Here is a 13,657-nt window from a genome sequence, read left to right on the forward strand (position 1 = left end):
AGATCACCTCAACYGTAGCAGGAAAGATTTTATTAAATGTCTGAATGCAACATACACATTGATTATTACCTAAGAAGTGAGAAAACCCTAAATTCAGTTTGTCTGTTCAGGAACTTAAAGATCTYGATAAAGCTGTTACAAGCTAGAAACACCTGTTCCTTGGTACAATAAACACATTTACCTTTACAGGATGTCAGAGTGATTCTCAACTATTCTATGCTAGCTAGAACCTTTGAAATACAAGATTTGTGGTTTTGCTCCAGTACAACAACACGGTCGTCTCTAGTGGCATCAGTATTTGAAGTATGATAGCCTATCGCTTAACTTTCTTGAGAACTCTACTTTCAGTTACCTTCTTTTACATATGAATGAACATGTGTTCACATGTATGCATACATATACATACATATGTGTGGGTATATATTTATATTAATTTTTAATACTGATTTTTAGTTATTTTTAATAATAAAATTCCTAATAACTTGAGATCCCACATCCAAATGCTAACGCAGGCCTGCACTCTCAAAAGCTCTTCCTAGAATCAAACTGTTGGAGCCATTGAGAAAGTAATTACAGAAAGGACTATGAGCATCTCTATCAGTCAGAAGTGAATGCTCTAGGAGATTAGAAAGTGATCATTTCAGTGATTTGAAATCCTGCTCGAGACTCTAGGATAGAGAGGAAAAGGAATGGCAGTTGTAGATCTGTAATAGTAACGTCTGCGACTATGTTACTGAGATGTAATCTTTCATTCTCCTTCAAAAACTGCCTGTGCAGTTTGCACACTTGGGAAAATAAGTAATAACAAAAGAACAACAACTATGGAATAATTTGTCAAACAGAGTCTGAAGGACAGCCTTCCTAAGAAAAAAGCATCTGCTCAAGCTATGGAGTATGGAAAATTAAGCTGTTGCCTGAGGTCTGTACAAGAACCGTGAATTTGGTGTGCATTTTCCAGTYAAGACGTGGAGCTCCAATCTGCTTTGCTGAAGTAGATGAGGGAGGCTGCTAGGTGAGACACGCATCTGTTCAAGGAATCTGAATGCAGAACGTGGTCCATTTTAAAGTTCTTTAAAACASAGACCCAGTGGTACTGAGACTGCAYGGGCAATAGCTGACTAAGGCCTCACRACACCTTTGAGAGCTAAGTTCAGTACACTGGTGTCTATTATGCAGAGCTGTAGGCCTGAGCTAAATAAGTATAAAAAAGTACTTGTGACTTTTAAATCAGGTATCTAAAGCTAGCACTCTATCAGCTAGAGCTAAACAGAGAACGACCAGAAAGATATAGATCAATGATATCTGGAAGGATAAAATGGCTGGTTTGCAAGATACAAAATTGAAAGAAGAAATAATAGAAGTGTGAAAAATGAAGCGTAGCATAGTAAAGATCATAGAAAAAGAACTCAAGAATGAACTTGATGATATACTAGCAATGATGGGTAACACCTCCCTGAAAACCTTTGTGTGATCTGAGGACTAGATGATAAGAAAATTTATGTCAATTTTTGAAAAGTATTCATAGGAGGCCTTGTATGCCTGTTTCAGGGAAATTAGAGGGAATTTAATGAAGCATACTAGCAGCGGACACATGGATACACATAACTATGAAGAGTCAATACGATTATTGTAAACGTATCTCATATCTCAAAATCCTACTGGAGTTCTCTGAAACAATCGGAAAGTATGTAGATAAGGTTGATGATCTGGTTGAGATCTTTTTTTTATTATTTCTGAAGGTTTTAATGAAAAAAAAGTATTCATGGCATCATGCCGTAAGTAAAGGTTCTTGCATGGATAAAAAGCTCATTAAAAACAGGAAACTGTAGGGGAAAAAGACCAGTTTTCACAGAAAGAGCCTAGTGAAAATGACCGGCCTTCACAGAAGAAGGGGGCTAGTGAATTTCTGAAAGAGCTTTAAACAAGCCTTTACTGTTCAAAATATGTATAAATTTCACAGAAAAGAAGACTAGTAGTAAGATCACAAAATTTGCTGTTGTTAATAAGTCATTCAAGGTAAGAAAGATGAGGACCAGTTGTGAAGAACTGGCTCAATTCAGGAAGTCACTGAGCTGAAAATGATTAATGACTAGAAGAATGCTRTACAGATATCTCATCACATGCTTGTCCTTTCACGTAGTCTTCCCTGGACATTTGTGTAAGGCCGTTGCAGATAGCACAGTGGGCTACCTAGTGCCTCTGTTCTGTTTCAGTATTTCTCTACAGTACAAAACTTACTGGGCTTCAGTGGGAGCATGTAGCACGTAGCAGATTTAAATCAAACAAAAAAAATCACTTTTTTCACCCTGCATATAGTTAAATTAAACTGTGGAACTTGTTTACAGTATTGTGGAAGGTCCAACACATTTAGTTATAAAGCAGTGGAAGGTAGTCGACTCTTGGCTATTGTATCTCTCAGATATCTTTGATCTGATCCTGAACAGCAATCATTATATTCTAATGCAAGCCATGAATGCAATTTGTGAGAGACAGTGTCAGGAACACTTCCCCAAAAGCTCAAAAACTGGGCAGTAATTGAGTTTTAGAAATCATTTGGTAAGCATTAATTTATGAGAAGATAAAGCCTGAGTCATCCACGTAAAAGACGGATTTATGAAAATGGAAGAATCTCAAAATGCATAACAAACTGATTGAGAAGAAATGTAAACCAGGCCACATACAAGTAACCCTCCTCCCAGGAGTTCAGCTATCTGTGATTCAAGGCCTACATTCAATATAGCACAGTCGCGTAACCATGGCTCAAACTTCTGAGAACATTGCTGCAGTGTGAAAAGGAGCTGAGAGAGYGTACACAGGCTGGAAGCATGCAGGATGAGAAAGGTAAAATTGCAGACACAAGTAAGATYGTTGAGACAGGGGAAAGAGGCACCTGAAGGATTCAAGAAGAAGAGCACTCACATGAAAAGTGAATCAGAATTTTCCTCAGAAAAAATGAAATCRGAACACAGCAACATCATAGATCAGCCTCTTCCAAGGAGCAGCAGAGGCTAACCCTTCCCTACYTGACTGAAGACTACTTGCCCAGCAGTCTTAAGTGACTTCCTGGAGGGAAGAAGGGGTAATTCAGTAGACCTGTATATATTGCATGTATTAGAATCATAGAATCATAGAATCAGTAAGGTTGGAAGGGACCTCTGGAGATCATCTAGTCCAATCTCCTTGCTCAAGCTGGGTGACCTAGAGTATGTTAAACAGGGTTGCATCCAGGTGGGCCTTGAAGATCTCCAGAGAAGGAGACTCCACAACCTCTCTGGGCAACCTGCTCCAGGGCTCCGTCACTCTCACAGGGAAGAAATTCCCCCTCATGTTCAGGTGGAACTTCCTGTGCTTCAGTTTCTGCCCATTGCCTCTTGTCCTGTCACACGGGACAGCTGAAGAGAGTTTGGCCCCATCCCCTTGACACCCTCCCTTCAGATACTTATACATATTGAGAAGATCCCCCCTCAGTCTTCCCTTCCCCAGGCTAAAGAGGCCCAGCTCTTGCAGCCATTCCTCATAGGGCAGGTGCTCCAGCCCTTTGATCATCTTTGTAGCCCTACGCTGGACTCTCTCCAGTAGCTCCATGTCTCTCTTGTCCTGGGGAGCCCAGAACTGGACACAGGACTCGAGATGAGGCCTCCCCAGGGCTGAGGAGAGGGGCAGGATCACCTCCCTCSACCTGCTGGCAACACTCTTCCTAGTGCACCCCAGGAGACCATTGGCCTTCTTGGCCACAAGGGCACATTGCTGGCTCATGGTCAACCTGTCATCCACCAGCACTCCCAGGTCCTTCTCTGCAGAGCTACTCTCCAGTAGGTCAGCCCCCAGCTTGTACTGGTGCCTAGGGTTATTTCTCCCTAGGTGCAGGACTCTGCACTTGCCCTTGTTGAACCTCATGAGGTTTCTGTCCGCCTAACTCTCCAGCATGTCCAGGTCTCTCTGAATGATAGGTGTGTCAGTAATAAATACTTGCTTTATACTTCTAGGTTGTTTATATCTTGCTTGAAGAATTTCTTTGCTAAAAGTTCCTTGACTAAAAGATTCCCAGAGGAGGAGGGTTACATAAGTAATACAGGATAAGAGACAAGAATAATATGATTAGTCATGTAGAAAAACATTTGTACTTTAAAGCACAGGTACATGTTTTAGATAGATTTGAAGATTTCAGAACATGCCAGACTTTTTTTTTTTTTTTTTTTTCAGCAAATCAAATAGATTTCAGGGAAGTTCCAAATACAGCATTGAATAAATGTTATCTGAATTTTTGAACAGAATTTAGCATCTCTTATGAGCCAAGAAATCTGGCATAAGTGCTGGAAAAGTCATTTCTGGGAGAAGGCATTCTCAGGGTTTATAATCTGAAGATAAGGAAATTAGAACAACACTTCCTAAAAGCCACATACATGAGAAATTAATGAAGGAAATGGATTTGGGAAAAGGTTTACATTCCTCATCTAAATGGAAGATAAATTAGTGAAATGTAATTTAAATTCCAAAGTCTGGCTCATTGAAAAAGAACTGAGAAAGAAGGTGGGAGTTGGCAAGGAAAACAAACAAATAAACTTTTTAATGGCCTTTCTTATTCATTTGTTTTAAGTAATTGGGCTTGATTGTGCATGAAGAAATATGCCCTATATATATGTATATAGAAAAAAACYGAAAGAAGCCAGCACATAAGTTAGAGCAGGTATTAACCTGCAGCAAGAAGCTGCATACTAAATTTATTGCTTTATATCAATGAGGCAGAGAACCTGAGAAGCTGAAGGAAAACAACTTTTACTACGAGTATCTCAAGCCATCTTCCACTCTGATATACATCGAACTCTTCCCTAAATTACTCAGATGGTGACTTCCAGGGATGGCAAAACAGCGCTGGAAATAAAGTTGGAGCTGTTCTTTCTAGAAAGACCACAAGATTCAAAGCTCTGATCATTCCAGGGTCCTAAGGGAGTAGTAAGGGGCAACTCATATAACTTTAATGTACTAAAGTTAAACTTCTTAGCATCTCTGTATGTCAACATGGAGAGAAAAACTCCTCTAGGAAGCAAAATAGATAATTAGCCATAATTTAACCACTCTGAATCATCCTTTGGATGATCTTATCTCTCTCCACCCTTTATAGTTTATAAAGGGAGTATAGGGAGGCTAGTTTTATTCAGCTGCTGGGAGCCTTTCAGAAGGCTATTTTCTTTCTGTCTTCCAAAAAATGAACTATTTGCTTAAACAACTTAATAGAATTATGCCATGAAATAAAAGTGTCTTAGCATCACACACAGAAGTCCAGAGGCACACCTTTATAAGTAAGATTGAACTAGCATATTAGATGCCATTATGATGAGAGATGACCCTACTGACCTAATGAGTAATGCTTTATCTCCCATAAAATCCTCAYAGACAAGCTGATGAAGTGCAGGCTAGATAAGTGGTCAGTGAGGCAGTCTGAAAACTGGCTGAACTRCCTGGCTCAGAGGGTTATTAGTCAGCAGCACCAAATCCAGCCRGAGGTGAGTCACTAGTGATGTACCCCAGGTATCATTACTGGTGCCAAAACTGCTTAATGTCTTCATTAATGACCTGGATCAGCAAACAGAAYGCACACTCAGCAAGTTCGCAGATGGTACAAAACTGGGAATTSTGGTTGATACTCCAGATGGCTATGCTGCCTGAGGGACCTTGACAGGCTGGAGAGATGGGCAGAGAGGAACCTCATGAAGTTCAACAAAGGGAAATGCCAAGTCCTGCACCTGGGGAGGAGCATACASCAGTACAGTCTGAGGGCTAACCTTCTGGAAAACAGCTCCAAAGAGAAGGGACTACTTTCCAGAGCTGGGGTTCGTGGTGGAAAACAAATTAAACATGGGCTAGCAATGTGACGTTGTAGTAAACAAGGCCAATGGTATCCTGGGCTGCATTAAGAAGAGCGTTGCCAGCAGGTTGAGACWGGTGATCCTTCCCTTCTACTCCGCTCTGGTGAAGGCACATGTGGAGTGCTGGTTCCAATTCTCATTTCCCCAGAATAAAAAAGACATGGACACACTGGAGGGAGTCTAGTAAAGGAGCACAAAGATGATTAAGGGACTGGAGCATCCCCCATATGAGGAGAGGTTGAGACTGCTGGAACTGTTTAGCCCAAAGAAGAGAAGACTCATGAGGGAACATATCCATGTTTATCTGATGGGAGGATGTCAGGAGGATAGGGCCAAACTCTTCTCAGCGGTGCCCCTCGACAGGACAATAGACAATGAGCACAAACTGAAACACAAGAATCTGAATATAAGAAAACAATTCTTTTCTGTCATAGTCATTAAACACTGGAGTAGGTTGCCCAGAGAGGTTAAGGAGTTTCCATCCTTTGCAGATATTCAAAATCTGGCTGGACACATTGGGTAACGTGCTCTAGCAGAGGGGTTGAGCAGAGGGGTTGGAACAGATGATCTCCAGCAGTYCCTGCCAACCTCAACTCTTCTGTGATTCTGTGATTTTATGACATTGATCTCATATGCTTACTCTATGCTATTTTTGTTACTAATATAGTTGTARAAAAATATCTAAGACCTTGTGAATTTGATCCACAGCCAAATGAGAAGATGTAAAAAAAGTAGAAAGAACRTAATAAAGAATTTTCAATTCTTAAGATGTAGAGAAGGGCTTGTGAAAATCAAACYTTTTCTTCTCTTTCCTGCCCTTTATGCTACATTAGTTGACCTAATAAAAGATATTATGCCTAGCTTCAAACTCATTTCTACTCTCTATGATTTCCCAATATCTTAATGGAAATGAGCACCAAATAAGATCTTCAAGAGTCTTTGCATAAAAGCAAGAATGACTTTCATAGTATATTCAGTGGCTGCAACTGTTTAAACTTATGGATAAAATGAAAAAGTTATCAGATCTTTAGCCCTTGATACATTTTTACTGAGCATTTGGACCAGGTTGAAATGAAACTTTTTGCTCCATTTGCAACTTAAGGACCAAGAATCACCAAAACAAGGATACTCCTAATTCTTTTCGGGAACTTAGGTCTGTTTTTTTCTGTCATTTTTCAAATGCCTGGATTCTGACCTTCTCAGACAGAAACCATAATTCCAGAATTAGTGGCTTTGACCTTTATAGATTTCTTTATGAAAACTTTCTGCAATAAGCTCTTGCTTGCCATGGCCTGAACGGGAGGTAGAACCTTTAAAATTGATTTTGAACAGCAGGCATGCTGGTCAGAGATAAGAATCTTGTTCTGCCAGACTGCACAATGTCTCAAACCATTTTCTTGTCCATTTCTGAAAGATTCCTATCAACTGAAACTGTAAAATGCTAATAAATACTTTTCTAAGCTACAGATTTTCTTAGTGAACATTATTTCATTATGATTAGCTACTATAGATTGGTAARAAATGATAGAAAAAAATAAAGAAATTAAATATATACTGCCTAGATTGAAATTAAAATTCTGAGCTTCTCTCATTTACAGAAATTGGATAAGAACATAGAACTACACTATTAACTGAACAACATAATCCAATATTATATTGGTAGATGTATCTATATAGATATCTGCATCTATATAAATATTTAAATAACTGTTCAACAGCTTCTCCTAGGAACCCAGAGTAAAAAGGAGTGTTTTTTCCAGGAAGTATAGGACTTAAATGACAACATGATGTTAAGCTTCAAAATTAGAGGGATATATACTGGTTTAATTTACAGTCCTTTTACAGAAGTGTATTCCTGTTAACTTCGGTATAGGTACTTCTCTTTGCATCAGTTTAAGTAAGTTTGGAATCAAGCTGCAAGCCTTTAATGAGGTTTTAATGATCCACTTGGGGGAGCTAAAGGGTAATTTGTTTCTGAGTTGATTATAGCAAAATATTCAGGATACAAAATTAATTTACAGTAGGCAATGTGAGCACAGAGTTCCAGTGTTTCCAACTCTGTACCGGTTGTTAATTTACATAAGCTTATAGTGCAAAGCGTCCTCAGTTCTTATAAAAATTCTGGTYGCTTTGAAAAAAAAGTCACAATTATAAATAGCTTACCAGCTGATGTGCAGGATAGCCTCAGTCATATTCTGACATTAACTATGTACCTACAAACATACCTTTATCTTACACAGCAGGCATAATATGTAAAGCAGAGTTTGATCCTTGCCTATTGGTCCCTCTTACCCATTTTCATGCTARTTAATATTAACCGTAATGTGATGATAAGAAATTCCAACAGACAATAGTTTTGTCCTTTACTTAATGAAATACCTTTTTTATTTAAGCTCTGGCCTTGGGCTATATCTGCTTGTGCCATGTGCACCTGCTATAGTGTTGGAACATGGCTTTGCATTATCTTCATGTTCTCCACATCTCTAGCCTGGGGCRCAGGGGGGACTGGGAACTGCATCAGCTGCTGCATCTTATGCGTGATTGTCTCTGGCTACTGGTAGCCCTTTGAGCATTGTGGCAGCCAAGTAGTAATGATGGTTAGAGGCAGAGATGCAATATCTCCTGTACCAGAAGGAAGAGCACACTTTTTTTGTCTGTGAGGAGCCAAGAAAGTATGACACTGGGCATTTTGACATGCAGGGATTGCCCTAAAGGCCAGATGACAATCGGGTGCCCTGAAGACCAGAGAAGCTGATGATATGGACAATTTGAAAAGCCACAGCAGATCCAAAGATACAAGATTTATCTTTTTTAAAAGAAAACAACTCTGTTTTAGGTACTTGTAAGAAAACACCACTGGTAAAGCTGTATTGTCAATATATTCTCTGTAATAGTACAAAATTCATCTTATTCCAAACTAATATGCAGTGTAGTCCATAATAAAGTTTACAGTTGCCCATATTTGGGTGTCTTATTTAACTGACTCATGTAAATAAAATTTCAACAAAAAGTGATAATTAAAATATTTTGGTCCTTTAATATAACTTCTTGACTATATTTAAGGTTTTTTATGTTTAATTTAGCCAGAGTATACGGAAAAAACAAATTGTAAGTGTCTTAATGGGAAGTACTGTTTTTACATAATTTAAAAACTAAGATTCAACATTTTGTAGTTAAGAACTACAAAAATATTTTTAAAATGTCATTCAGAAACCTGAAAGAAGGCACAGTCATGATGATTAAATAACATGCTAAAGACAATGGCAAAACTAATGGAAGTGAATGTTACAGTCAGCCTAGGTATAGGTATAAAAGCTGTAATCATTAACAGTACTTGCTGTAGTCCTTAATGGTACTTGATAACAGTATTTCTAATGTAATTTCTTTTGTGCTTTCTCTTTGGAATGTAATGACAGGTGCTACAATATATTTAAGAGGAACTATTGCCATAAATTGATCAACTTACATTAATTAATTCAATCTCCCAGATTTTTTTTACGAGGTCCATCGATGTATACCCATTAATTAGAAAGGATTTGGTATAGTCACCCAGTTCAATGGAATCCAGCCATTCAGCTACAGAGGTGGGGTTGTAGCCATCATGACCAATCTGCTTCATCTGCAAAACAGGAGTGAGTAARAATTACTGATAATACTCATTACACATCTTTCAGAACAGCAGTTACTTACATTATTCTCTTGGGGTCAGAGTTATCTCATTCTCTGACATTAAAATAATTATTTTAATGATTAGAACAAGAAGAAACAATTTTGTGAGCAGAAGTACTAACAAAACTTAGTTTCCAATGTATTTTTGTCTCATGGGTGCTTGCCTTTTAAACCAGAGTATACTAAGGCTGTAGCATGAGCTCACTTACTAGACATCAGAGAATCCACATGTGAGACARGGCAAAAATTAGATGTTAATAATATCCTGACTGCACAAAAAAGTCAAATTTGCACCTAGGATTTCATAAAAGGGGGAGAACTTAGACTGAGGAAAGGATCCTTTGATATCAAACTCCAAATGAAACATATTTCCTTGATTATATTATTCCTAATCTCTCTCTCCTAGAGGTTTATCTGATATTTTAAAAAGGCTGAAGTTGCACTGTACTTTTTCCCTCAGAAGTTAAAATGATCTCTCTCCTCTACTTCGTCATCTTTCTCATGGAACTTCTGGGAATCTAATATTGTTTAGATTGTTCTCCATCTGTAAAGTTGATTGAGACTGGGCAATAGATCCAAATACTACCGGAATCAAATTGACAGAATGATGAACAGAGAAGCTCCACATACATTTATACACCAACACAGGCACACAAAGCATAATCATATAAATCTTGTTATAATAAACTAAGAAATATCACTCGCATTTTATTTTTCTGAATTCTGTTAAGCTACTAAGAAGTAAAGAGCAGCAATTTCTCTTTCACRATTGCCTCTCAGTGACAGAAGTGGAGATTTTCAAGTTAACCATAAAAGATAAAAATGTAGAAAGCTTCTACTTGTTCAGCTATTTGTGATATAATGGTTTTATGAATTTTAAAATAATATGCAACAGTGGCACAAGAAASTAGAAAAAATTATGCAATATCATTAGTGTTCAACAATATTATACGCATAACATCTCTGCATAGAAATGTGTCTATTGCCAGCTTGATAACATACTGAAATGGTAAACTCTAAAGAAGATTTAGAGGTTTAGAAAGCCTTATATTTTGCATAGAATCTCCAGCATGTGAAAGAGTAATACTGTGCATGGTGAAAGCCAGTTTCCAATTTTTGCCTGCTTATATACATTCCTACTTTCTGAGAACAAAGGAAGTGTGATAGAAACACAAAGCTTAGAGCTTAAGTTTGAAGTGAGTGACAAAGTAATTTAAAAAGAAGAGAATTCTGATCTTAAAATCTCGCCTCAACCAAATTATTTCTCAGTTTATTTGAAATGCATTTTGAATTCAAAACAGAAAAAAATTAAAGTCTGCATTTGAAGGTCAAAGTAATGTTCATCAAAAGATACAATACTATCTGTTTAAATGCAAAAAGCTAATACATCATGGTCAAGATCTTGGTTTGCTACATATCAGAGAGGAGCACACAGAACCGGGCACACTGCATCATGGATCTGAGAGTTTACTCTTTGGTCTTTTGTTGCAGATGCGGCATATAGAATATTAATGGYAATGTTTAAATGATACAGTGAAATCATTGCCTTAAATCAAACGGAGTGACTAGAGAATTCTCATAATTAAGAATGGGATTTTTAGCCTTTTAGGTCACTTCTGTAACAAAGGAGTCATGGTAGGGAGTTAATATACAGGAATTGAGTCATGACAGTACTGCAGTGAATTTAGTTTTACTGTAGATCTTGACATTTTGGAATATAATTTCATTCTGATTTAGAATGGGAATCCTGGAGGTCAAAATCATGGCACATTTGCCTTTCATTGTCCGTCAGATCTATTTCAAATTTCAGATTTACAGTCGTCTGTCCAGCTGGACAGAAAAACTGAAAACTCTGGTGGCTCTAACTCCAAAGAAGTTTATTTTGAGAGCTGATTTGAAACAAGGTATGTTGAAACACTTGAAAAGAAAGGATCTGATAAACAGAAAAAGAAAAAGCTAGTAAAGAGAAGACATGAAGCAGATGCACAGGGCCCACAAAGAACACATGGCTTTTGAAAGATATAAGGTATTTTTGTTTCCTTTCTCTAACAAAGCAAAGAGAAATACACTTTTCAAAGTATTCAGCTGGGGAATGTTATGCAAATTATTTCTTTTGTTTATTGCCATTTGATTTTTAATTAATCTTGATTTTAACACGCTTTTTCTTTTGGCCTGTTGATTGAGAAATTTCATCCAGATTGGTCCAAAATATTGGTAACCCATCAATCTCTGTGAAAAGCAAACAAAACTTGTGAAGTCTCAAATCCCATCAGCAGTCTCAGTCAGAAGGGTTGTTAAAATAGAGATCTTTCCTATTATAGTGCCTTGCCAAGGGCTGCAGGCAAGTAGATATAGAAGGAAAATCAAATAAACAAAAGGCTGAGAATAGCTGAAATGTATGTGACAATTCCACTCTTTGAATTTGGTGCCAATAGATAAAATTGTCACCGAGTCACTGAGCCTATATGAAGGGTTCAGTATACAATAGCCTATTGTGCAGGTGCTGCAGGCATCATTGGGCTCTGCAAACTCTTCCCCCTTGCTGGTCCCAGAGATTTGGCTGTCAGTGTTCAAAGCCAAGTCTAGTATGATGCAGCTGTGTAAACTTGGATCTGCCTTTTGTGAGAAAAAGCTGTAAGACCCCTTGTTGGAGGTCTCCTCGCTTTCGCTCAGGAACTGCAGTGAAGCTCAGGCCCTAGTCCTTGATCCTTGCCAGAGCTCTGCTGTAGGTACACCTGGGCCTTGCCATGTACCTTGCTGATCCTGACCCACTGACTGGACTTCCCAGGTCCATGGCGGTCCTACTTCAGCCCTGTGGACGAGCCTGGCTGTAGAGGGCCCTGGACACCATCATCTGTCCTGTTCTGCTCTGCTCTGCTCCCTTCATGAGGGTCCCCAGAGGCTGAACTGTGTGGTGGACAGCATGGCCCGACCAGCTCTGCTGCCATCCCAGCTCCCAGCCTAGCTTCCCTGGTGGAACAGCCCAACCTGGCTGCTCCCTGACACTGACAGAAAGATAATGTCAGAACTAGAATATTTCCTGGAAGTTTCAGCAGAAAAGCAGTATTTTGCTTCGTCATGAACCAAAACTCAATCTTGTCTAAAATGACTTTTCTAAAATGTGTCTAATACATAAAAATTAATAGCCTTTCAGTTTTGGCTGCCTTGTATTATGTTTTGTTATGTCTGTTAATAGTATTAGGTAGCTTATTAACTGTCATTTACAGCTGGCTGAATTTTTYCCCTTTGAAATATTTGTTGACAGACAGATCGTTATGTAGACATGATAGTATCATTCATAGTATTTGCTTTTCATATAAAATTTTATGGATTTTTAAAACGAAAAAACACTTTAAACCTGAAATATACGTCTGGAAATGCTGCCCCTTTACGTTATCAGAGCTGCAGTTTAGTTGCATCTTCCTGCTGTCCTCACAAACAGGTCAAGGTTCTGTGACTATTTGTAGTTTCCATACTGTACCAGGACCTTAGACTCCACTCACAGATCATTTAAATCCTGTAGGCTTCTTTGCTGATGCTGTTTGTTGGGTAATTTATTTTTGGAAAGGAAAAAAAAATCCTGTTTACTGACGGTATTTCCATTCTGTCATTTCAGACCAGCTATAACACATGTAGCAACGATGTCAAACTTCTAAMCAACTATGTGCATTTCATTTGACCCAGTAGTATAAAATCTGTAAGCATCAAACCACTACTGTTACAAATATAACCTTTCAGATACTAACCGATCATAAATAGGGGTAGTACTGTTCTTCTGCAGACACTGCTACTAGTTCCTTAGGTTGTTATCTTTAAAGAATAATGTCAGCATTAGGTATTTCATTACTGACGATCGTAGCATGCTGACCACGGAAAGGCTAGGAGTGAAGCTGATAGGATTCAGAGGCGATAGAGAAAAAGAAGTGACTGCTGGAACCTCTTCTGCTCTTCCCATGACTGCAAGTGCTGTGCCTGCCCATTTCGTTAGGCCACTCTGGCCAGTTTCTGTCCTTGTTAGTCCAAAGTGGGCTGTGCCCACTAATGTGACATTAGTCATTATGATTTTTAGTTTTCACATAATGCTGGATGTCCTCTTAGCAGGTGTGTTCTCTAGGGTAGCA

General features: G+C 38.4%; 1 protein-coding gene across 1 annotated transcript in view; it reads right to left on the reverse strand.

Annotated features, from left to right (window-relative positions):
* ANKS1B (ankyrin repeat and sterile alpha motif domain containing 1B) overlaps nucleotides 1–13,657 on the reverse strand; it is a 434,320-nt gene that overhangs the window by 155,225 nt on the left and 265,438 nt on the right. Inside the window, exon 17 of the mRNA XM_085321288.1 lies at nucleotides 9,334–9,486. Within this exon, the coding sequence (XP_085177414.1) occupies nucleotides 9,334–9,486 (153 nt within the window). The remainder of the gene's footprint in view (nucleotides 1–9,333; nucleotides 9,487–13,657) is intronic.

The sequence above is a fragment of the Rhea americana genome, unplaced genomic scaffold (assembly GCF_003343005.1).
Source record: "Rhea americana isolate MKP2758 unplaced genomic scaffold, rheAme1 scaffold_69, whole genome shotgun sequence".
Classification (NCBI taxonomy): domain Eukaryota; kingdom Metazoa; phylum Chordata; class Aves; order Rheiformes; family Rheidae; genus Rhea; species Rhea americana.